The 26,482-nt window shown below is 46.9% G+C and overlaps 1 protein-coding gene across 1 annotated transcript in view; it reads right to left on the bottom strand.

Annotated features, from left to right (window-relative positions):
* LOC121536215 (tomoregulin-2-like) overlaps window positions 1–26,482 on the bottom strand; it is a 185,072-nt gene that overhangs the window by 117,267 nt on the left and 41,323 nt on the right. Inside the window, exon 3 of the mRNA XM_045206416.1 lies at window positions 6,884–7,013. Within this exon, the coding sequence (XP_045062351.1) occupies window positions 6,884–7,013 (130 nt within the window). The remainder of the gene's footprint in view (window positions 1–6,883; window positions 7,014–26,482) is intronic.

Below are 26,482 nucleotides of genomic sequence, written 5' to 3'. Positions count from 1 at the left end.
TACTTTTGTCATACCAAAACTATAGTTTGTTGACAAGAAATTTGTGGAGTGGTTGAAAAATGAGTTTTAATGACTCCAACCTAAGTGTATGTAAACTTCTGACTTCAACTGTATATGTTCGATTGCCATACTGGCTCACAACATTCTTATCCCTTGCCAACTACGGCTAACTTACAGTCACGTCAAACAGGGAAGCCAGAATAACAGGAAAGTAGCTGCACTTCCATTTGTTTGGAACCACCAAGACTCTTCCTAGAGCTGGCCGCTCGGCCAAACTGAGCAATTGGGGGAGAAGGGCCTTGGTCAGGGAGGTGACAAAGAACCCGATTGTCACTCTGACAGAGCTCCAGAGTTCCTCTGTAGAGATGGGAGACCTTTCCAGAAGGACAACCATATCTGCAGCACTCCACCAATCAGGCCTTTAGGGTAGAGTGGCCAGACGGAAGCCACTCCTCAGTAAAAAGCAACTGTCAGCCGCTTGGAGTTTGCCAAAAGGCACCTAAAGGACTCTCAGACCATAAGGAACAAGATTATCTGGTCTGATGAAACCAAGATTGAACACTTTGGCCTGATTGCCAAGTGACACGTCTGGAGGAAACCTGACACCATCCCTACAGTGAAGCATGGTGGCGGCAGCATCATGCTGTGGGGAAGTTTTTCAGCGGGTGGGACTGGGAGACTAGTGAGGGCCGAGGGAAAGATGAACGGAGCAAAGTACAGAGAGATCCTTCATAAAACCTGCTCCAGAGTGCTCAGGACCTCAGACTGGGGTGAAGGTTCACCTTCCAACAGGACAACAACCCTAAGCACACAGCCAAGACAACGCAGGAGTGGCTTCGGGACAAGTCTCTGAATGTCCTTGAGTGGCCCAGCCAGAGCCCGGACTTGAACCCGATCGAACATCTCTAGAGAGACCTGAAAATAGCTGTGCAAATACGCTCCCCATCCAACCTGACAGAGCTTGAGAGGATCTGCAGAGAAGAATGGGAGAAACTCCTCAAATACAGATGTGCCAAGCTTGTAGCGTCATACCCAAGAAGACTTGAGGATGTAATCGCTACCAAAGGTGCTTCAACAAAGTACTGAGTAAATGGTCTGAATACGTATGCAAATGTCATATTTCAGTTTCTTATTTTTAATACATTTGCTAAAAAATCTAAACCTGTTTTTGTTTGTCATTATGGGGTATTGTGTGTAGATTGATGAGGGGAAAAAAACAAACAATTTAATCAATTTTAGAATAAGGCTGTAATGTAACAAAATGTGGAAAAAGTCAAGGGGTCTGAATACTTTCCAAATGCACTATATATATCCACAAAATATGATTTTGACTAACTGAGAAAAGCTGCCTGCATGTCTGTCTTGTCCCGACTCCCTACCCCTACACGTTCATTACTATGGGACAACTGGAGATTGAATTTCAATATTGAATTTTTTTTGCTAATATCGGAAAGACAGACAGCAAGGTTTATACAAATCTCCGCTCTTGAAAACCAATTGCTAGTCTAAAGGAAATGGGAGATAATGTCTAAATGCTTTTTACAATGGAGATCAAGTTTATAGATTGTCTGGCTGGGCTGATGAGACAGTGGATTGAGCAGTGAGATGGAACAGAATAACGTTATAGCTTTAGCCGGTGGTAAATTGTGGAATAGACACGGCTGGAATGTGGTTTTAACCAATCAGCGTCCAGGATTAGACCCACCCATTGTATAAATTGCATTAGGTCAGGAGTGTGTCCCGACGTTGATGAATTTATTGATCCCATTGCCTCTCTCTGGAAGTCACCCTCTGAGTTTTGTCAGCAACACTTGACAACGAAGGGCGCTCCGAGCGAGTTGGTAGGGACGAGGGGGTGGTTTGGGATTCACTGAGTGACTCCACATGTTTGCCTTCGATTCCCTTGATATCTGGGATTGTGCATCCTCCCCAGTCAACCGAACATATGGCTCATGTCAGCTGTGACTTGCCTAATCAGCCCTGAAATCTGACAAACGGTTCCCCAAATGGTTCACTCTTCCCCATTGCTAAATTGCTGACTGCACTGTAGCACCACCACTCAATGGGATGGAGGAACCGTAGCATTTTGTGCTAATCAGCTATCATTCACTCTCTGTTAGCCCACTGCCTAGTGCTAGCTTGGTAAATACCTGCTTATTGGTAGCCCAGACTTAAACACACTCAACATCCATCCTTTCCCTCAATTCTAAAAGTATAAGTAAACAACAAATTTACTTAAGAAAAAATATATAATAAAACTCGAAGGCAAAATGGCCGCTAACTGTGGTGTTAGGAGGCAAACATATTGGAAAACCAGTACTGGAACATTTAAGCAACCATTTAACATGGTATTCTTCCTTACAGAAACGCTCTACAGAGTCACCCGAATGTGACTCTCTTGTTTAAATAATACTTTTGAAAAATAACTTAAATTTCAGAAGTACACGGTGGTACCCAGTAGCATGACTTGGCACCTCGGCTCTGTGTTCTTCTGTTCGCAGTGCGGCAGCTAGAGAAGACCCCGGAGTCTGGCTTTTCGGCCTTGGCACTAGTCACACGGCGCTTCTGGGAGCACAGAGCCCTGCTGTCACATGGCTGCCGGATATGTTTATTGAGGTAAACAACAAGGAGCCTGGCTGTGTAGGCTACAGTACACATTAGCCAGTGTACTGATGTAGACCAGACTTTTTTACTTGTAATCACAGGTGTTTATGGAGACAGGGTAGCCAATCATAGAACATACAAAGATGTCTGGATACTGGACAATCAATTAGAATTTTGGTGTGGATAGATGGGGTATGAACCATCCAATCATAGGATTTTAAGATATGCCTGGACATACATATAGTATCACATGTTTGTCCAGGCATATCTTAACAACAAACATATCACATTCACTGACAGTCCATTCCAGAGTTCAACATGAGTCCTACTTTATCATGAACAAGTTAAGCTCAAAGGAAACCATATGGGGAAACTTATCGGCATGGTATCCATATACAGTTGAAGTCGGAAGTTTACATACACTTAGGTTGGAGTCATTAAAACTTGTTTTTCAACCACTCCACAAATTTCTTGTTAACAAACTATAGTTTTGGCAAGTCGGTTAGGACATCTACTTTGTGCATGACACAAGTCATTTTTCCAACAATTGTTTACAGACAGATTATTTCACTTGTAATTCACTGTATCACAATTCCAGTGGGTCAGAAGTTTACATACACTAAGTTGACTGTGCCTTTAAACAGCTTGGAGAATTCCAGAAAATGATGTCATGGCTTTAGAAGCTTCTGATAGGTTAATTGACATCATTTGAGTCAATTGGAGGTGTACCTGTGGATGTATTTCAAGGCCTACCTTCAAACTCAGTGCCTCTTTGCTTGACATGATGGGAAAATCAAAAGAAATCAGCCAAGACCTCAAAAAACAAATTGTAGACCTCCACAAGGTTCATCCTTGGGAGCAATTTCCAAATGCCTGAAGGTACCACGTTCATCTGAACAAACAATAGTACGCAAGTATTAACACCATGGGACCACGCAGCTATCATACCGCTCAGGAAGGAGACGCGTTCAGTCTCCTAGAGATGAACGTACTTTGGTGCGAAAAGTGCAAATCAATCCCAAAACAACAGCAAAGGTACAACAGGTACAAAAGTATCTATATCCACAGCAAAATAAAAAACAGACAAGGTGTTGAGGGTACAAGGGGAAATGTCTGTGAACCTGTCAAACAGCTCTGGGGGGTTCACCACTTCACACCTTTCTTAAAACGCATGACCCATGTTAATCGAGCTATCAGTGTATGGACACATTCACTCTCCCCTCGATTACTTACCTGATGTGTAGGTACGCAGAGAAAGGTAGGTAAAGGGTGAACTGACAAAGAAAATACAGAAAAAGGGGGATGGAACAGGCAAGATCGGGTTTTTTTTTGTGCCATGGACACTAATGTTTTACTCCCTTCTTTGTTCCTGTTGTTTGTTTGTAAGACCACTTCCAAGAGTGAACGGCCAGTACATAAATCTTATTTAATTTGATTTGACCATACATGCTCTTGACGTGACAATGAAGAATGGGGTGAAACAAAGACGGAGGGGGCTGGGCGTGGAGGAGGGAACTGAGCTGTCAGCCTATTCTCATCACTGTCACGCCCGTTCTGCCGAGGTGCGACTACATTCCTTTTGTTTTCTGAGGCTTGTTTCTCGAAATTAACTCTAATCGCATGGAGAAAAAACAACATTATTTCACTCTCTCTCTCACAGAAAAGACACACAGGCAGATGCGCACACACACACACACACACACACACACATCCATGCACGCACATATACGTACACACACACACACACACAAAGGAAATTACAAACACACAAGCAATTTACAGAGAGTTAAGAGCTTCCATGTATGTGAGGCGAAGTGAAGGTTATTTTTGTGAAACAAATCAGAAACACACACACACACAACCCTCCAACACTCCCCCACCCACACACACACTCCCGCTCCAATTCCTACTGTGTTCCCTATGAGTGTGGTGGAGCTATATGAGTGTTTTAGGCCCCTTAAGTGGAGTTGACCAGGGTAGCAGTGAGGTTAACTGAGCCAGCAACATCCCCAGTGTACAACTCTAGCCCAACAGTGGAGCTTTGAGTGGAGCCAACATGTTCCCCTTGACAACATATTCACTTTAGTCTTGTTCAGGCACCAAACAGAAGAAAACTGACTGAAACAGGGAGGGACTACCTGGACATGTCCAATAAAAACGTTCATTTCTGTTTGCCACTGCAAAATGTTTTAAAACGTTTCCTGTTGCATGCCCTAAAGAACACGACCCTTGCTAAGCGTTAGACTACGTCAACATGCATGTAGGTTCTTATCTTGGAAAAAAAGAATTGTGAGATATTCCTATCCTCTCACACTATTGTGCTGACCAAACCATACTGTGCTGGCTTGGATATGTTCTTCTCACATGATTCTTTCCAGCACGGTTCCAGAAACTGTGGCTGATGCATAACCAGGCCAGCACAGTACAGCTTGACCCAGCTTGGCTCAGTAGTGAGAAAAGGGTATAACTTTCTTTCTCTAACAAATAACTCTGATGAACTAAATGATTGTGGATGAAAGCAGTTTGGCTTTATAGTTTGATAATGGACTGAAGGAGAGTGTAGTGCCTTCCAACAATATTCCAACTTTCTAGCCACTTCCGTCAGACACTTTTAGAGTTTATGCTTCAAATCTAACAATGGGCACACTAGCACTTAACTTAACCCTTGTAAGCAGGCATGTGTGACTGCAATTTAGAAAAGTCCCTGTCACTGAACTCTATTGTGCCTTGAATAATAGTACATTGGCTGGCATTGCAGGTGGCAATAATTCTCCCTGGCTTTGGGTGTGTGTGTGTGTGTGTGTGTCTGCATGCAAACAAACGTGCAGATATGTATGTTTTCTATGTCTTTCCAAATCACTGATCATTGATCCTTTGTCTGCGTTTATGGACTGCTCTCTTCAATTCAAACCACAGGTTTTCAATGGGGTTCAAGTCTGTAGACTAATGTTGATTTTGTGGTCAATTAACCATTTCTTTGTGGATTTTGAATAATGCTTGGGGTTATTGTCTTGCTGGAAGGCCAAGTGACAGCCTCCTGGCGGAGGCAACCATGTTTTTGGAACTTGGTAAAGTTCATGATGCCGTATACCTTAACAAGGGCCCCAGGACAAGTGAAAGCAAAATAGCACCATAACATCAAAGATCCACCACCATATTTTACCATAGGTATGAGGCATTGGCACTTGGATTGGAACCGGTGCTATGGTCAGATGACATGAAAATAGAGCAATTTGGCCATGCACACCAGCGGTGGGTTTGGCGTTGAAAAACAGAAGCATACGCAGAAAAGTCCATAAGAGTATACGATTGATGTCAAGGAACTGGAAAGATTATGTGTGTAAGAATGGTCTCAGATCCCTCATAACGTGTTCTTCAATCTCATAAAACATTTAAGAAAAAGGCTCAGTGTCGTTATCCTCACAAGGGGAGGGTGCTAGAGTATTAAAAACAGGGGTGCCAATAATGTTTTAGATTTGTTTTCATTACTTGTTAAACAAAATCTCTTTCTCTGAGCAATTGTATTAATATTAGAGCTCTCCTACCCGACCCGAGCCCGACGGGCCCGACATTATACATCCGGTTAGGACCTTTTTTTTTTCATCAATAACTATGGTACGGGCAGGGCTCAGGTATCACTAAATTGATTACTAACATTTTTCAGCTGAGCCATTTACTCGTGCTCTGCTGTGCAGTACAGTCATATCTGACTAAGATCATAACGTTGTGTCAGAAATGTTTCAACATCATCAAATATAAAACAGGAGAGATTATTTCACAGAAGACTGCTTAAGTTTAGAGTGACGAAAAGTAGCTAACAGCTAACGGCTCTCTCATGTCTCGTCATTGAGCAGAGCAGCCTAAGCGGAGCCATTGCTATGGATCCTCACACACACACACACAAAGAGCACCATGAGCAGAGTGAATGCAGAGCGAGCAGCGCACAGGGAGTGAGTGACAGACAGAGAGAAGCAGCTAATGGATGTACTAACGAGGAAGTTATTTCTGATTTCGGGTTTTGGGCAGGGTAGGGCCTGAACGTCGTGGGCATGGGTAGGGCTCCGGCTTAAAATTAATGCCTGTGCAGGTCTCTAATTAGTATAAAATAATATAATTTCCCTTTTATTTTTTCAAAAATACAATATCGCACAGTATTTGTATTATTTATTTTATAGTCTTTTTTGCTCATCTTTATCAAGGGTGGCAATAATTATGGACCTGACTGTATGTATGCATCTATGGATATGTCCATCCTTAAGAAGCTACGTAGGCTACGTACCGACCGGACAAGAGCCCTCTGACACCACCAGCACTTCAGACTGCTGCTTGCAGGCATCCCTGCGTAGATAACATTCGTTCTGGTAGTTCTCATTGTTGGAGCCACACATGGGGACGTAGTCATTGTTGCACTGCAGAGAGAGAGCAGAGGTAAAGGTTATGGTCAGATCACTACATTATGCATCTCTATGTCAGATAAATCCATCTCCCCTCTCCACATAATACAGTATGAATTCTTATATACAAGCTTAGAGAGATAATGTAGTTTTTATTTACATTTTTTTTCCAACAGGACATTGTACAAAAGGAAGCAACATGCTGAATTGTGAGTACAACTACATTTGAATATTAAAATTGGCAATACTAACTAAAATACAATAATGTTCATCATCTACTGTTCAGCAGGCAAACCATGGCTGGGATGGTGCTGCAACGGAAACGCTCAGTCCTGCAGTGGATCAGTTCCAGTTTAGTTGAGGAGTGGGTCTGGTGTAGACTCACAGACGATCGTTGGGGTGGGAGCATATGGCGGTAGGGATCGGATTTAAGAAGTCATCTTGTGAAGGATCTTGAGAGACTTTCTCTGTGTGTAGTGATGTTAGGCCGAGAATGGTGCACGCATCTGAGTAGGAGGTGTCGTCTGTGCCAATGAAGATACAAACTACTCTTCTCTGGACTGTCTCGATGATATCGGATTGTTTCTTGGTTAGCCTGCATGCCACACTGGGGCAGCATATTCCACCGCTGGTCGGATGTAGGTTGTAAATACCGTTACCAGGTCCTTCTTATGGATATGGAAGTACTTCAGGTGTCGGAGGAGGAACAGACGTTGGCTGGCCTTTTCACAGATGTTCTCTACCTGTGTCGACCATTTTAGATCTCCTTTGATCTTGATAACCTCAGCCTTCTGGAGTCCTGTGTTGTTAATAAACAAGTGGGTAGTACGGGTGGTGACTTGGTGAAGTGTACATGGAGCACTTTGCACTTTTCTGGGTGCAGAACCATGTGGCTCACAACTGACCACTTCTCCAGGTCAACCAGGTCTTCTTGGATGGTGGAAGGTGATTTTTCTAATAAATTATGGTCATCCACAAACTTAAATGGTTTGACTGCAATTTGCCTGGCTGCACTGTTGATATATGTGTCACCTGTGTGAAATGGCTAGCTAGTTAGCAGTGCGCAGTAGTAGCGTTTCAATCGGTGACGTCACTCGCTCGAATAACTTGCAAGAGCAGCGGCTTTTGTGGAGCGACAGGTAATGATTCTTCGTGAGAGGCAGTTGTTTATGTGTTCAGAGGGTCCCTGGTTCGAGCCCAAGTTAGGGCAAGGAGAGAGACAGTGCCATGACCCGGATCACTCAGTTGTGCTCTGCCCGGTTGCTGCCGAGAATGAGGAGCTGGCCAGCCAGTTTGCGGTGCAAGGCTAGTAGCGTTTCAATCGGTGATGTCACTCCCTTGGAGACCTTGAAGTAGTTGTTAGGTAACGTTGAAGTAGTTGATTGGTAACAATGCTTTGTGGGAGGCAGTTGTTGATGTGTTCAGAGGATCCCTGGTTGGGGCGAGGAGAGGGGCGGAAGAAACACTGTTACATATGCAATAAAAATCAGCAGGCCAAGCAGAGTTCCTTGAGGTAGGCCACAAGATATACTGAAACTGTTCGACAGCACAACATGATAGCTCACCACCTTGGCGTCTATTTGGCTGCGTTTCGACAGGCAGCCCAATTCTGTTATTTTTCTCACTAATTGGTATTTTGACTAATCAGATCAGCTCTGAAAAATATCTGCTGTGAAAAGTTCTGATGTGATTGGTCAAAAGACCAATTAGTGGAATAAATATCCGAATTTGGCAGCCTGTCTGAAGGCAGCCTTAGAGAGGAAGTTGACCATCCATCTGGCGAGCGATAGTCGAAGCCTGAGGTCTAACATTCTGTTGATTGCGAGGTTGTGGCAGACACGTTCGAAGGCTTTCCTGAAGTAGGTGATCACCAGGGAGCATATGGAACCATTCTTATCCTGGGACTTGAAGCGCTCGTTGGTTATATCCACCAGTGTGTGGTTGATCGGCCTTGTAGACATCCGTACTGTTGAGTATCAATTTGGGTTAGGATATCACTAAGAGCCCATTCAGTGATAAAGCTCTCAGCTACTTTGCTCAGGAGAGATGTTAATGAGATAGGCCGTATTTCACTGATGGAGGGTGGCTTGGTTTATGGTAAAGAGCCCACCATATCTTCTTTCCATTAATCAGGAACAATGCCTTCTTGTAGAGACAGGTTAAGAATATCAGCCAGTGGTCCACTCAATTCGTATGTAAACTCCTTGACTAGTCTGCCTGGGATTTCATCTGGGTCCTCTGCCTTACAGGTTTTCACCTTCTGCAGCTTTCTGTAGACTTCCCAGGGTATGACCGTTGGAGCAGGGCGTGCTGGTAAAAAGGAGGGCAGCAGTACAAGGTTGATGGATGGTAGGGACTGTGTTACTTTTGATAGTGCTTTGTTGATTTCATTTGGAGTGTTTACAGGCATATATTCGATCTCTCCCTATCCCAATCTGCTGTCCCCACCTGCTTCAAGATGTCCACCCACCATTGTTCCTGTACCCAAGAAAGCAAAGTTAAATGAACTAAATGACTATCGCCCCATGGCACTCACTTCTGTCAGCATGAAGTGCTTTGAGAGGCTAGTTAAGGATCATATACCCTCCACCTTACCTGACACCCTAGGCCCACTTCAATTTGCATACCGCCCCAATAGATCCACAGATGATGCAATCGTGTGTGCGTGTAAACAAACAAACATGTGCAGATACAGTGCATTCGGAAAGAATTCAGACCCCTTGACTCTTTCCACATTTTGTTATGTTACAGCCTTATTTTAAAAAAATACATAAAATCCTCATCAATCTACACACAATACCCCAAATAAAATAAAATAAAATTGTATTTGTCACATACACTTGTTTAGCAGATGTTATTGCTGGTGTAGCGAAATGCTTGTGCTTCTAGCTCCGACAGTGCAGCAATATCTAACAAGTAATATCTAACAATCTTACAACATATACCCAATACACACAAATCTAGTAAGGAATGGAATTTAAGCATATATACATATATGCACAAGCAATGACAGAGCGGCATGGACTAAGATACAGTAGAATATTATAGAATAGAATACAGTATTTACATATGAGATGAGTAGTGCAAGATATGTAAACATTATTAAAGTGGCTAGTGTTCCATTTCTTAAAGTGGCCAGTGATTTCAATAGGCAGCAGCAGCAGCCTCTAATGTGCTAGCAATGGCTATTTAACAGTCTGATGGCCTTGAGATAGAAGCAGTTTTTCACTCTCTCGGTCTCAGCTAATGCACCTGTACTGACCTCGCCTTCTGGATGATAGCGGGGTGAACAGGCAGTGGCTCGGGTGGTTGATGTCCTAGATGATCTTTTTGGCCTTCCTGTGACATCGGGTGCTGTAGGTGTCTTGGAGGGCGGGTAGTTTGCCCCCGTTAATGCGTTTGGCAGACCGCACCACCCTCTGGAGAGCCCTGCGGTTGCGGGCGGTGCAGTTGCCCTACCAGGCAGTGATACAACCCGACAGGACGCTCTCAATTGTGCATCTGTAAAATTTGTGAGGGTTTTAGGTGCCAAGCCAAATTTCCTCAGCCTCCTGAGGTTGAAGAGGCTTTGTTGCGCCTTCTTCACCACACTGTCTGCGTGGGTGGACCATTTCAGTTTGTCAGTGATGTGTACACCAAGGAACTTGAAGCTTTCCACCTTCTCCACTATGGTACCGTCGATGTGGATAGGGGGTGCACCCTCTGCTGTTTCCTGAAGTCCACGATCATCTCATTTGTTTTGTTGACGTTGAGTGAGAGGTTATTTTCCTGGCACCACACTCCCAGAGCCCTCACCTCATGGGTGAACAGGGAGTAGAGGAGGGGGCTGAGCACGTACCCTTGTGGGGCCCCAGTGTTGAGGATCAGCGAAGTGGAGATGTTGTTTCATACCTTCACCACCTGGGGGCACCCACAGGGCGGGGTTCATTCGGAGAGTACGACCCTGCCTTACACAGGAAGCGGCACAGGTCCTAATCCAGGCACTTGTCATCTCCCGGCTGGACTACTGCAACTCGCTGTTGGCTGGTCTCCCTGCCTGTGCCATTAAACCCCTACAACTCATCCAGAATGCCGCAGCCCGTCTGGTGTTCAACCTTCCCAAGTTCTCTCACGTCACCCCCCTCCTCCGCACACTCCACTGGCTTCCAGTTGAAGCTCGCATCCGCTACAAGACCATGGTGCTTGCCTATGGAGCAGTGAGGGGAACGGCACCTCTGTACCTTCAGGCTCTGATCAGTCCCTACACCCAAACGAGGGCATTGCGTTCATCCACCTCTGGCCTGCTGGCTCCCTTCCTCTGCGGAAGCATAGTTCCCGCTCAGCCCAGTCAAAACTGTTCGCTGCTCTGGCACCCCAATGGTGGAACAAGCTCCCTCACGACGCCAGGACAGCGGAGTCACTCACCACCTTCCGGAGACATTTGAAACCCCACCTCTTTAAGGAATACCTGGGATAGGATAAAGTAATCCTTCTACCCCCCAAATTGTAAAGTGGTTATCCCACTGGCTATAGGGTGAACGCACCAATTTGTGAGTCGCTCTGGCTAAGAGCGTCTGCTAAATGACGTTAATGTGCCCTTGAGCAAGGCACTTAACCCTAATTGCTCCTGTAAGTCGCTCTGGATAAGAGCGTCTGCTAAATGACTAAAATGTAAATGTAAATGTAAGCTTAATGATGAGCTTGGAGGGTACTATGGTGTTGAATGCTGAGCTATAGTCAACGAAAAGCATTCTTACATACTGTAGGTATTCCTCTTGTCCAGATGGGATTGGCTAGTGTGCAGTGTGATGGCGATTGCATCGTCTATGGATCTATTGGGGCGGTAAGCAAATTGAAGTGGGTCTAGGGTGACAGGTAAGGTAGAGGTGATATGATCCTTGACTAGTCTCTCAAAGCACTTCATGATGACAGAGGTGAGTGCTACGGGGCGATAGTCATTTAGTTCAGTTACCTTTGCTTTCTTGGGTACAATAATAATTGTGGCTATCTTGAAGCATGTGGGAACAGCAGACTGGGAAAGTGAGAGATTGAATATGTCCGTAAACACACCAGCCAGCTGGTCTGCGTGTGTGTGTGTGTAGTCCCATAATGACAAGCGGAAACAGGTTTTTAGACATTTTAGAAATAACCTCTCCCTCAACGTCAACAAAATGAAGGAGCTGATCATGGACTTCAGGAGACAGCAGAGAGAGGACGCCCCCATCCACATCGACGGGACCACAGTGGAGAAGGTGAATAGCTTTCAAGTTCCTCGGCGTACACATCACTGACAATCGCAGTGGAGAAGGTGGAAAGCTTCAAGTTCCTTGGTGTACACATCACTGACAAACTGAAATGGTCCACCCACACATACAGTGTGGTGAAGAAGGAGGCTGAAGAAATTTGGCTTGGCACCTAAAAGCCTCACAAACTTTTACAGATGCACAATTGAGAGCATCCTGTCGGGCAGTATCACTGCCTGGTACGGCAACTGCACCGCCCGCAACCGCAGCGCTCTCCAGAGGGTGGTGTGGTCTGCCGAAAGCATTACCAGGGGCAAACTACCCGCCCTCCAAGACACCTACAGCACCCGATGTCACAGGAAGGCCAAAAAGATCATCAAGGACATCAACCACCCGAGCCCCTGCCTGTTCACCCCGCTATCATGCAGAAGGCGAGGTCAGTACAGGTCCATTAGCTGGGACCGAGAGAGTGAAAAACAGCTTCTATCTCAAGGCCATCAGACTGTTAAATAGCCACCGCTAGCACATTAGAGGCTGCTGCTGCTGCCTATTGAAATCACTGGCCACTTTAAGAAATGGAACACTAGTCACTTTAATAATGTTTACATATCTTGCACTACTCATCTCATATGTATATACTGTATTCTATTCTATAATATTCTACTGGGACCGAGAGACTTAAAAACAGCTTCTATCTCAAGGCCATCAGACTGTTAAATAGCCATCAATAGCCGGCCTCCACCCAGTACCCTGCCCTGAACTTAGTCACTGTCACTAGCCGGCTACCATCCGGTTACTCAACCCTGCACCTTAGAGGCTGCTGCCCTATGTACATAGACATGGAATCACTGGTCACTTTAATAATGGAACACTGGTCACTTTAATAATGTTTATATACTGTTTTACTCATTTCATATGTATATACTGTATAGTCAATGCCACTCCGACATTCCTCGTCCTAATATTTATATATTTCTTAATTCCATTATTTTACTTTGAGATTAGCGTGTATTGTTGTGATTTGTTAGATACTACTGCACTGGAGCTAGGAACACAAGCATTTCGTTACACCCGCAATAACATCTGCAAAATATGTGTACGTGACCAATAAATGTGATTTGATTTGCTGTTCCTTTTCTGTCGCCTGGTCCAAGACCGTCTATGTGGAAGGTTTCCTCAGTTTTGGAGAGGTTGGCTAAATCCTTGATGTTCTTATGCCGCTGGGCAGGATTGTGCTTTTTGAGGGCTTAGATCTTATCTCTGCAGAATGCAAAAAATAATATATATGTTCTATCGTCACATACACCAGAGAAACGTGTTGTTTTACAGGGTCAGCCATAGTAGTACAGCACCCCTGGAGCAAATTAGGGTTAAGTGCCTTGCTCAAGAGCACATCAACAGGTTTTTCATCTTATCGGCTCAGGTATTCAAACCAGCAACCTTTCGGTTACTGGCCCAACGCTCTAACCACTAGGCTACCTGCTGCCCTATCTAGTTTAGATTTTGTGATGCACCTTATTCCTTAATTCCTTTGATAGGGCTGTGTTTTGGTTGTGGAATGCTCACTGACAGTCACTAACCATTACCTTAATCTCCGGGGTTATCCTTAGCTTGTCATGGAAGTGTAGCCTAACTGATTTTGTTGGGAAGTGATCCTTTATTTTTGATTGAATGGAAGCATACATGGCTGCGGATTTCTCTCCGGTGTCTGACTTAGAGCAGACTTCATACCAGTGGTGGGAGGTGATCCACTGCCCGAATGACCGCATGCTTGAGTTTCACAGTGGCTTGAATACCTTTCTGACAGTATGGTTTTTGGACTTCTTCAGTTTAGGTTGTATTGTAACAACATTGTGGTCACTTGTGGCCAGGGGGTCAGAAATAGCAGGTTCAGAGTTGTCTATATCTATTTCTTACTAGTGTAGAGGTTATACATAGGACAGGTAACTACAATGCACAGAATTATTCCATCATCTCTATATTCTAGGCCTAGGGCACTATAGAACATGTATACCCATGTAAACTCTGAAGGCTACTATACAGTGGGGAAAAAAAGTATTTAGTCAGCCACCAATTGTGCAAGTTCTCCCACTTAAAAAGATGAGAGAGGCCTGTAATTTTCATCATAGGTACACGTCAACTATGACAGACAAATTGAGATTTTTTTTCTCCAGAAAATCACATTGTAGGATTTTTTATGAATTTATTTGCAAATTATGGTGGAAAATAAGTATTTGGTCACCTACAAACAAGCAAGATTTCTGGCTCTCACAGACCTGTAACTTCTTCTTTAAGAGGCTCCTCTGTCCTCCACTCGTTACCTGTATTAATGGCACCTGTTTGAACGTGTTATCAGTATAAAAGACACCTGTCCACAACCTCAAACAGTCACACTCCAAACTCCACTATGGCCAAGACCAAAGAGCTGTCAAAGGACACCAGAAACAAAATTGTAGACCTGCACCAGGCTGGGAAGACTGAATCTGTAATAGGTAAGCAGCTTGGTTTGAAGAAATCAACTGTGGGAGCAATTATTAGGAAATGGAAGACATACAAGACCACTGATAATCTCCCTCGATCTGGGGCTCCACGCAAGATCTCACCCCGTGGGGTCAAAATGATCACAAGAATGGTGAGCAAAAATCCCAGAACCACACGGGGGGACCTAGTGAATGACCTGCAGAGAGCTGGGACCAAAGTAACAAAGCCTACCATCAGTAACACACTACGCCGCCAGGGACTCAAATCCTGCAGTGCCAGACGTGTCCCCCTGCTTAAGCCAGTACATGTCCAGGCCCGTCTGAAGTTTCCTAGAGTGCATTTGGATGATCCAGAAGAGGATTCGGAGAATGTCATATGGTCAGATGAAACCAAAATAGAACTTTTTGGTAAAAACTCAACTCGTCGTGTTTGGAGGACAAAGAATGCTGAGTTGCATCCAAAGAACACCATACCTACTGTGAAGCATGGGGGTGGAAACATCATGCTTTGGGGCTGTTTTTCTGCAAAGGGACCAGGACGACTGATCCGTGTAAAGGAAAGAATGAATGGGGCCATGTATCGTGAGATTTTGAGTGAAAACTTCCTTCCATCAGCAAGGGCATTGAAGATGAAACGTGGCTGGGTCTTTCAGCATGACAATGATCCCAAACACACCGCCCGGGCAACGAAGGAGTGGCTTCGTAAGAAGCATTTCAAGGTCCTGGAGTGGCCTAGCCAGTCTCCAGATCTCAACCCCATAGAAAATCTTTGGAGGGAGTTGAAAGTCTGTGTTGCCCAGCGACAGCCCCCAAAAATGACTGCTCTAGAGGAGATCTGCATGGAGGAATGGGCCAAAATACCAGCAACAGTGTGTGAAAACCTTGTGAAGACTTACAGAAAACGTTTGACCTGTGTCATTGCCAACAAAGGGTATATAACAAAGTATTGAGAAACTTTTGTTATTGACCAAATACTTATTTTCCACCATAATTTGCAAATAAATTCATAAAAAATCCTACAATGTGATTTTCTGGATTTTTTTTTCTAATTTTGTCTGTCATAGTTGACGTGTACCTATGATGAAAATTACAGGCCTCTCATCTTTTTAAGTGGGAGAACTTGCACAATTGGTGGCTGACTAAATACTTTTTTCCCCCACTGTATATACAATAGGATACATATCTCTATTGTCATTTTGATTCCACTTTAAACTGTTCTAAACAACAAGCCACTGCAAATACTGTATAGGCTTGTAGCCCAGTAGCACATACGCTAAACATTTCTGGAAAAGCAAACCATGACACAATATGTCACTGCCACATGTGATATCACAAGGACACCTTGGGCCCACAGTTTGGGTCCCACAGGAGCTAAACTGGCTACTACAGGCCCCTAATAGATGAACAGTGCAGGTGTACACAACGGCAAACCACACAGTAGTCGGCAGGTAGTTTAGTGGGTAAGAGCGTTGTGCCAGTAACTGAAAGGTCGCTGGTTCTAATCCCGAGCCGACTAGGTGAAAAATCTGTCTGTGCCCTTGAGCAAGGCACTTAACCCTAATTGCTCCTGTAAGTCGCTCTGGATAAGAGTGTCTGCTAAAAATGTAAAATGTAGTCATTTCATCTGTTCACACTCTGGCAGAACAATGCACACATACATACTCAAACATCTACATCAACAGGACTGCAGTAGAGAGAGTCAGCAGTTTTAAGTTCCTCAACGTCCACATCACCGGGGACTGGACATGGACCAACGACACCATCTACTTCCTAAAGCGGCTTAAGAAATTCGGCATGCCACCCCGGTTCCTCTCCAAATAGTACATTGAGAGCGTCCTGACCGGTTGCATCACGGCCTGGTATGATACTTGCTCCATCCACAACCACAAGGCCCTCCAGTGGGTGGTGAAGACAGCTCAGTACATCACTGGGACCGTGCTCCCACCCATCCAGGACATCTACTCTAAACGGTAACTGAGGAAGGCCCGCAGCATCATCAAGGACCCCACACGCCACGAGCTGTTCACTCCCTTACTGTCTGGCAGACCGTGTCAGAGCATGAGGTCTGATACCAACAGGCTCAGAGACTGTTTGTTTCTATCTAGAAGCCATCAGACTGCTGAACACTTGAACTGGACTGACTTTCCATAGCATGCATGCACGCACGCACGCACACAGACAGACATCCACTCATCCACACACATTAGGAACACATGATCTGTCCATGAAATAGACTGACCAGGTGAATCCATGTGAAAGCTTTGATGTCACTTGTTAAATCCACTTCAATCAGCATAGATGAACGGGAGGAGACAGGTTAAAGTAGATTTTTTTTGCCTTGAGACAATTGAAACATGGATTGTGTATGTGTGCCATTCAGAGGATGAATGGGCAAGACAAAATATGTAACTACCTTTGAACAGGGTATGGTAGTAGGTGCCAGGCGCACCGGTTTAAGTGTTTCAAGAACTGCAACGCTGCTGGGTTTTTCACGCTCAACCGTTTCCCGTGTGTATCAACAATGATCCACCACCCAAAGGACATCCAGACAACTTGACACAACTGTGGGAAGCATTGGAGTCAACATGGGCCAGCATCCTTGTGGAATGCTTTCGACACCTTGCAGAGTGCCCCGACAAATGGAGGCTGTTCTGAGGGCAAAAGAGGGTGCAACTCAATATTAGGAAGGTGTTCCTAATGTTTTGTACACTCCCATCACATTACATTCATGCTACACACACACATCACAACTGCTGCTACCAGACTCCTATTTATATACAATTTAAACACTTGCCCCCCAATCCCCCCTTCCTTGCCTTCCTGTATTATATTTATGCTAACATGTTTATTCTATTCTACTGAGCCATTTACTTTATGTTTGTATTATTTCTTATTGGTGTTGCATTGTCGAGAAGGAACCTGTTGGACTGTGTATTCCATGTGTATCCTGTACATACGACTAATAAAACTTGAAACATACCCGCACGCGCGCGCACACACACAAACACACAGTCTGTCGACTGCCAGGAGCAGCACAAAAATATCCATGCCATCGATTCTGGAGCCTGGAAGCGATGCAGGGCTACAGAGCGGCGACCATTTTTAACTGGCTGAGAGAGTAAGGGAGGGAGGAAGAGACGGAGGGTTGGCTCCTGATCAAAGAGAGAGAGAGAGAGAGAGAAAGAGAGAGAGTGAGTGAGTGAGGGGGAGTAGAGGAAGGAAGAGAGTTGGAGATAGAAAGAAAGGGGGAGGGAAAAGGGAAGATAGAGAGGGAGTGTGAGGAGTGTGGAGTAGAAGGGGGTAGATAAAAGGAGAGTTGGAGATAGAAAGCAATGGAGAAGGGGGAAAAGGAAGATAGAGACGGAGGAGGGTGAGGAAAAGTGAAGGAGAGAAGAGAGGAAAGAAACATAGGGTTGGAGAAAGAGAGGGATACTGGGAGGAAATGAGAGATAGGAACAAGAAAGAAACAGGGGAAAAAGAGATGAAAGAACTTCAGAGCTCAAGGATGGAGGGAAGAACTCTCCCTCCCCCTTTTCAAGATAAGAAAGAAAGGAGGGCCAATTCTACAGAGTGGACCTGGGTGGCTTATAATGTACGTTTTTATCCTCCTCTCTCCATCTGGCTCAGTGTTTTTTAACACCAGGGATGTCTTTTGCCAGACATGATGCAACTGAGGGAAAGATGCCCGGCAGGACCCCGCGGGTGTCTTGGAGTGTGCCTGTTTCTCTGTAAAGCCTCTCTTAGTATGATCTTCTCCCTATCTTTTTCTCCCCTAAGGGAAGTGAAAAGGATTTAAACATCCATCTCTTAGGGAGGTAGGCAGGGGAGGAGGAGGAACCGTGTGAATTCACCAGTGTGTCTCTCATCCTTTTCGATAAGGGAGGATGGTGGAGAGGAAGAGAGGAGAGAGAAAGAAGGCATGCAGGGGGATAAACAGGCAATGTGGGTAGGAGGAATCAGAGAGACAAACAGAAAACTGGAGGATGGAGAGGAAAAGACATGAGGGAGGAAGTGAAACAGAAACATAGGCAAACGTGCTACGGAGGGATATGGAGAAGTGGGGATTGAGTGCAAATGAGGGAGAGGAGGGTGAATGAGAAGGAAGGGATGGAGAGAGGGACAGACATAAGCTGAGAGAATTTGATCCCGTACTTTTCTCTGCAGACAGTGAGCTAAAGCGATGGGCTAAGGCCATATGCCACAGCCTTCTGCGCCCGCACTGGGCCTTAAAAAACAGACCACACCTCTGAACGGAGCTTCAGCCCTCCGCTGTGACGAAACCTGGAGCACAGGGCAGCATTTCAACTACCTAGGTGGTAATGGAGTGTGGTATTGTCCGTAGGCGGGTGTGTGTGTGTGCATGTGTGTATGTGCTGTATGTATGTATGTGTATGTGTCTTTGCCCATCTACATTAACCAACGACATCCCATCCCATTGCACCTACTCCCGGCTGCTGGCTGAGCTGTAGTTCCCAAATGGACCTGCAGGGGCTGCTGTGGCTCTGCCTTGTGAGCAAGCCACCCCTGCCACCCCAACCTAACCTTCCTTGATATTAGGGCAGAGGAGTAAGGAACAGACATGTAGACCTGTTGTCTACCTGCTTGTGAGATTGGCCTGACACACAAACACAGGAGCCAGGGCACTTTGTAGAAAATGCCTCCTTTCAATTGCAGGTGACATCACACAAAGCAGTTGTGCATAGCAGTTGTCTGACATAGCAGTTGTCTGACAAGGTTTAACAAAAAGGGAGAGAGCAAGAGAGACATGCAAGTGAAAGAAAGGGATGGAGAAGAAGAGAGGTGAAAAGGAGGAGAGAGAGAGAGAGAGAGAGAGAGAGAGAGAGAGAGAGAGAGAGAGAGAGAGAGAGAGAGAGAGAGAGAAAGCATCACTGTCTGTATATATACAGTTGAAGTCGGAAGTTTACATACACCTTAGCCAAATACATTTAAACTCAGTTTTTAACAATTCCTGACATTTAATCCTAGTGAAAATTCCCTGTCTTAGGTCAGTTAGGATCACCACTTTATTTTAAGAATGTGAAATGTCAGAATAATAGTAGAGAGAATGATTTATTTCAGCTTTTATTTATTTCATCACATTCCCAATGGGTCAGACGTTTAAATACACTCAATTAGTATTTGGTAGTGTTGCCTTTAAATTGTTTAACTTGGGTCAAATGTTTCGGGTAGCCTTCCATAAGCTTCCCACAATAAGTTGGGTGAATTTTGGCCCATTCCTCCTGACAGAGCTGGTGTAACTGAGTCAGGTTTGTAGGCCTCCTTGCTCGCACATGCTTTTTCAGTTCTTCTATAGGATTGAGGTTAGGGCTTTGTGATGGCCACTCCAATACCTTGACTTTGTTGTCCTTAAGCCATTTTGCCACAACTTTGGAAGTATGCTTGGGGTCATTGTCCATTTGCGACCAAGCTTTAACTTTCTGACTGATGTCTTGAGATGTTGCTTCAATATATCCACATAATTTTCCTTCCTCATGATGCCATCTATTTTGTGAAGTGCACCAGTCCCTCCTGCAGTAAAGCACCCCCACAGCATGATGCTGCCACCCCTGTGCTTCACGGTTGGGATGGTGTTCTTCAGCTTGCAAGTCCCCCCTTTTTCCTCCAACATAACGATGGTCATTATGGCCAAACAGTTCTATTTTTGTTTCATCAGACCAGAGGACATTTCTCCAAAAAGTACGATCTTTGTCCCCATGTGCAGTTGCAAACCGTAGTCTGGCTTTTTTATGGTGGTTTTGGAGCAGTGGCTTCTTCCTTGCTGAGCGGCCATTCAGGTTATGTCGATATAGGTCTTGTTTTACTGTGGATATAGATACTTTTGTACCTGTTTCCTCCAGCATCTTCACAAGGTCCTTTGCTGTTGTTCTGGGATTGATTTGCACTTTTCGCACCAAAGTACGTTCATCTCTAGGAGACAGAACGCGTCTCCTTCCTGAGCGGTATGATGGCTGCATGGTCCCATGGTGTTTATACTTGCGTACTATTGTTTGTACAGATGAACGTGGTACCTTCAGGCATTTGGAAATTACTCCCAAGGATGAACCAGACTTGTGGAGGTCTACAATTTTTTTTCTGAGGTCTTAGCTGATTTCTTTTGATTTTCCCAAAGAGGCACTGAGGTTGAAGTTAGGCCTTGAAATACATCCACAGGTACACCTCCAATTGACTCAAATGATGTCAATTAGCCTATCAGAAGCTTCTAAAGCCATTACTGTCACGGTTTACTAAGCCCGAACCCAGAAGCAGACCAGGACAAGGTACGTTGAGAGAAAGGTGAGTGTTTATTTAATCGATTCCGAGTGAGGCTGAATAATCCAGGGAACAGAGCGGGTGGCGTGGATGGGTTGTTGAGGGTGCAGTGGTTGGTCCGGTACTGGCTCGGCAGCCGCCGACCATCAGGCAGAGGTTGGGTGAAGGTTCCGGGTGAGAGACTGCAGACAGAACAAAAACGGAGGTCAGTACACAGCAAGTCACAAGGTGCAAAACAACAAAACTAACACTAATGGCTCAGAGGCTGATACGCTGACAAACATACTGTTCATAGCTAACGATCCGGCAGGAACTGGATGTTAGGCCAGAGCCTAAGAAGGGTGATGATCAGGACCAGGTGTGCAGATTGCTGATGGGATGCAGGTGCGGAAAACAAGAGCGCTCCCCGGAGCGTTCCCGAACCCTCGGGAAACTGGAGATTACGAACAGGAACACTAGTCACCAGCCAGGACCCGACTCAGACAGCCGGGATCGTTACAGTACCCCCCCTCCGACGAACGCCACCGGGCGGACTCCCGGAGCGCCAGGATGGAGGCGGTAGAAGTCACTGATGAGGTCCGCATCTAGGACCTGTCGCCGCGGAATCCAACTCCTCTCTTCAGGGCCATACCCCTCCCAGTCCACGAGATACTGGAAACCCCGGCCCCGCCGTCTGGAATCCATGATGCGACGCACCGTGTAGGCAGGACCACCTCCGATCATCCGAGGAGGAGGAGGAGGAGGCGGAGGAGGCAACAGAGGACTGAGGAAGACAGGCTTGAGGCAGGAGACATGAAAGGTGGGATGGACTCTGAGCGTCCTCGGTAGTTTGAGTCGAACTGCCACTGGATTGATCACCTTCTCCACCACAAACGGACCAATGAACTTCGGTAACAACTTCCTAGACTCAGTCCGTAACGGAAGATCCCGTGTGGCCAACCAAACCCTATCTCCGATGGTATAGGTGGGAGCGGGGATCCGGCGACGATTCGCCTGGAGCTGAAACCGGTCCGAAACTCTAAGGAGTGCCTTTCTGGCCCGATGCCAGGTCCGGTGGCAACGACGAATATGGGCCTGAACAGAAGGCACTGAGAGCTCCTTCTCCTGAGAAGGAAACAGGGGAGGTTGGTAGCCATACAGGCACTGGAAGGGAGACATCCCAGTGGCAGATGTAGGAAGAGTATTGTGGGCATACTCAACCCAAGGCAACTGAGAGACCCAGGAGGTGGGGTTGGAAGAGACCAGACAGCGTAGCGTGGATTCCATCTTCTGGTTGGCTCTCTCCGCCTGACCATTGGATTGGGGGTGAAAACCAGATGTGAGACTGACTGTAGCTCCAATGGCCAAACAGAAGGACTTCCAGACAGCGAGAGGTAAACTGAGGGCCACGGTCGGAAACGATATCACTGGGCAAACCGTGGACCCTGAAAACCTCCCTAACCAGGATCTCGGACGTCTCCGAGGCAGAGGGAAGCTTGGCAATAGGCACAAAGTGGGCGAACTTGCTGAATCTGTCCACGATAGTCAGAACGACCGTGTTCCCCTCAGAAGCGGGCAACCCAGTGACGAAGTCCAGGGCCAGATGCGACCATGGTCGCCGGGGAATAGGAAGGGGGTGAAGTAGTCCAGAGCTGGGCCGATTGGTACTCTTATTCTGCGCACACACTGGACAGGCAGCAACAAAACCCCGAGTATCCTCGGCCATGGCAGGCCACCAAAAACGTCTGCGAAGAAACGCCATAGTCCGAGCCACGCCAGGGTGACAAGCCATCTTGCTGGCGTGGGACCATTTGAGGACAGCAGGACGAACCGACTCAGGCACAAACAACCGACCGGGTGGACCGTTACCGGGACCGGGCTGAGTCCGAAGGGCCGCCAGCACCTCCTCCTCAATCTTCCACATAACTGCTCCCACGACGCAGTTCCGGGGAGGATTGTCTCGGTCTTGGACCCACTCTCCTCCGTCTTGGAGAACATCCGGGACAAGGCGTCCGCCTTGCCGTTCTTAGATCCAGGTCGGAACGTCAGGGCAAACTTGAATCGTCCGAAAAACAACGCCCACCTGGCCTGACGGGAGTTGAGAGCGTTTAGCCGATTGCACGTAAGCAAGATTCTTGTGGTCAGTCCAGACAATAAACGGTTGCTCCGCCCCCTCCAACCAGTGGCGCCACTCCTCCAAGGCAAGTTTCACCGCGAGAAGCTCCCGGTTACCCACATCGTAATTCCTCTCCGCAGGCGAAAGGCGACGAGAGTAGTAGGCGCAGGGATGGAGTTTACTGTCCGTGGAGCATCGCTGCGACAGGATGGCGCCAACTCCCACATCAGACGCGTCCACTTCAACGGCGAACTGACGGGCCGTGTCCGGTTGAGAGAGAATCGGTGCGTTGGTGAATCGCCTCTTCAAATCCAGAAACGCTCGATCCGCCTCCGGATTCCACTTGAAGGTCCTGATACTGGAAGTCAAGGCAGTTAACGGAGCGGCCACACGGCTGTAATCCCCGGATGAATCTGCGGTAGAAATTCGCAAACCCCAAAAATCTCTGGAGCTGCAATCTCGTACCGGGCTGGGCCCATTACAGAACCGCTCTAACCTTCTCCTGGTCCATCCTAATCTCTCCCCTGGAGATGATGTACCCGAGAAAGGATGTCGTGTGGGCGTGAAACTCGCACTTCTCGGCCTTCACGAACAGGCGATTCTCCAACAATCGCTGCAGAACCTGCCGGACATGCTGGACGTGGTCGGAAGGTTCCTTCGAGAAGATCAGAATGTCATCCAGGTAAACAAACACAAAGAGACCGATCATATCTCTCAGGACGTCGTTCACCATACTCTGGAATACCGCTGGAGCATTGGTCAGTCCAAACGGCATCACCTGATACTCGAAGTGACCCATCGGTGTATTGAAACCCGTCAACCACTCGTCCCCCTCTCTGATCCGGACCAGGTGATACGCATTGCGTAGGTCTAGCTTGGTGAACACCGTAGCACCCTGTAAGGAGTCGAAGGCAGAACTCATCAAGGGCAGGGGATACTTGTTCTTGACCGTGATGTCATTCAACCCCCGATAATCAATACACGGTCGAAGAGAGCCATCCTTCTTACCCACAAAGAAGAATCCTGCCCCCAGGGGGTGATGACGAGGACGAACGAGACCAGCAGCTAGGGACTCCTTGATGTAGGTCTCCAACGCCTCACGTTCAGGTCGGGAGATACTGTATAACCTTCCCTTGGGGTAGACAGCTCCAGGGACCAGGTTGATGGCACAATCATATGGTCGGTGGGGAGGGAGTGACAGAGCCTTCTGCTTACTGAAAACTTCCCCCAAATCGTGATATGTCTCGGGAACCAGGGACAAATCTGGGGGTTTAGCCTCAATCACCTGACTGGGAACCGAATGGGGGCAGGCAGTCTTGAGACAGTTAGCATGACAATCAAGGCTCCAACTCGTTACCTTGCCCGTCACCCAATCGAACGTGGGATTGTGTTCCTTCAGCCAGGGGTATCCAAGGACCAGAGGAACATGGGAAGACGGCAGAATGAAGAATGAAATCATCTCAGAATGATTCCCCGACAACCGCATCTTAACCGGTTCAGTCCTCATCGTGATACGTGCCAGACTACTGCCGTTCAGAGTGGTCGCTTCAATGGCTTCCGGCAATTGCTCCTTGGAAAGCCCCAGCTGTTCCACCAACTCGGCATCAAGAAAGCTTCCATCGGCACCTGAATCGATAAAGGCGTTAAGCGCTAAGCTCTGATTCCTGTTCACAAGGGTAGCCGGGAAACGGGGTCTGACAGAGGTACTGAGAGGTTGAAACTGGCTCGCTAAAAGTCCTCCCAACTTTAGCGAGCCGGGCAGTTTGACGACCGCCGGGAACAAGTGGAGATGTAATGTCCCGAGCTACCACAGTAGAGGCAGCAGTTGGTCTTACGTCTATGTTGACGCTCCTCCTTGGTTAACCCGTGCCGCCCCACTTGCATGGGTTCAGAATCGGGAGAGAGGACCTCTCCACTAATCCATTGTGGTGGAGAATGATCGACGTGTTCTGGTCCACCACCCGACCCGACTGGGAACTGAGAAGCTGATCGATTGGACGGACCCCATTGCTTCTCCCTCCTTCGCTCTCGGACTCGATTATCCACCCGAATAGACAAGGCTACCAAGCTGTCCAGGTCACTAGGCTCCGGATAGGAGATCAACTCATCCTTGAGCTGCTCCGACAGACCCTGGTAAAAGGCCGCTTGCAGAGACTCCTCGTTCCACCCACTCTCCACAGCCAACGTCTTGAACTCGATCACGAAGTCGGCCACGCTGCGAGTTCCTTGGCGAAGCGAAAACAGGCGCCTAGCTGCGTCCCTCCCTCGGACGGAATGGTCGAAGAGCTTCCTCATCTCGGCCGTGAACCCCTGGTATGAAGCCATGCAGGGATCCTGTCGTTCCCAAACGGCTGAAGCCCACTCCAGCGCTCGACCACGCAGCAACTCAATCACAAAGGCTATCCTAGCCTTGTCTGTGGCATAAGAGTAGGGCTGTAGATCGAACACTAATCCACACTGCATAAGGAAGGAACGGCATCTTCCCAGCTCCCCCTCATATTTATCCGGCGTCGGAACCTTGGGCTCACGGATGGACACAGCTTCAGAAGCGGCAGGCGAGATGGGTGAAACCGGTAGTGGATCCTCCACCGGACACTTGCGTTGGTTCTGGACCTCCGTCAGACCGGTAGAAAGGTTCCGAACTGACAACGCGATCTCCTGTAGTACCGTGCTATGATGGCCCAACATCTTCTCCTGCTGGGTAATAGCATGGCGAACAGAGTCCAGGTCCGCTGGGTTCATTACTGGCCGGATCGTTCTGTCACGGTTTACTAAGCCCGAACCCAGAAGCAGACCAGGACAAGGTACGTTGAGAGAAAGGTGAGTGTTTATTTAATCGATTCCGAGTGAGGCTGAATAATCCAGGGAACAGAGCGGGTGGCGTGGATGGGTTGTTGAGGGTGCAGTGGTTGGTCGGTACTGGCTCGGCAGCCGCCGACCATCAGGCAGAGGTTGGGTGAAGGTTCCGGGTGAGAGACTGCAGACAGAACAAAAACGGAGGTCAGTACACAGCAAGTCACAAGGTGCAAAACAACAAAACTAACACTAATGGCTCAGAGGCTGATACGCTGACAAACATACTGTTCATAGCTAACGATCCGGCAGGAACTGGATGTTAGGCCAGAGCCTAAGAAGGGTGATGATCAGGACCAGGTGTGCAGATTGCTGATGGGATGCAGGTGCGGAAAACAAGAGCGCTCCCCGGAGCGTTCCCGAACCCTCGGGAAACTGGAGATTACGAACAGGAACACTAGTCACCAGCCAGGACCCGACTCAGACAGCCGGGATCGTTACAATTACATCATTTTCTGGAATTTTCCAAGCTGTTTAAAGGCACAGTCAACTTAGTGTATGTAAACTTCTGACCCACTGGAATTGTGATATAGTGAATTATAAGTGAAATAATCTGTCTGTAAA

This window comes from Coregonus clupeaformis, chromosome 23 (assembly GCF_020615455.1).
Source record: "Coregonus clupeaformis isolate EN_2021a chromosome 23, ASM2061545v1, whole genome shotgun sequence".
Lineage (NCBI taxonomy): Eukaryota > Metazoa > Chordata > Actinopteri > Salmoniformes > Salmonidae > Coregonus > Coregonus clupeaformis.
Note: the sequence above shows the minus strand (reverse complement) of the source record. Positions and strands in the feature narration are given on the sequence as shown.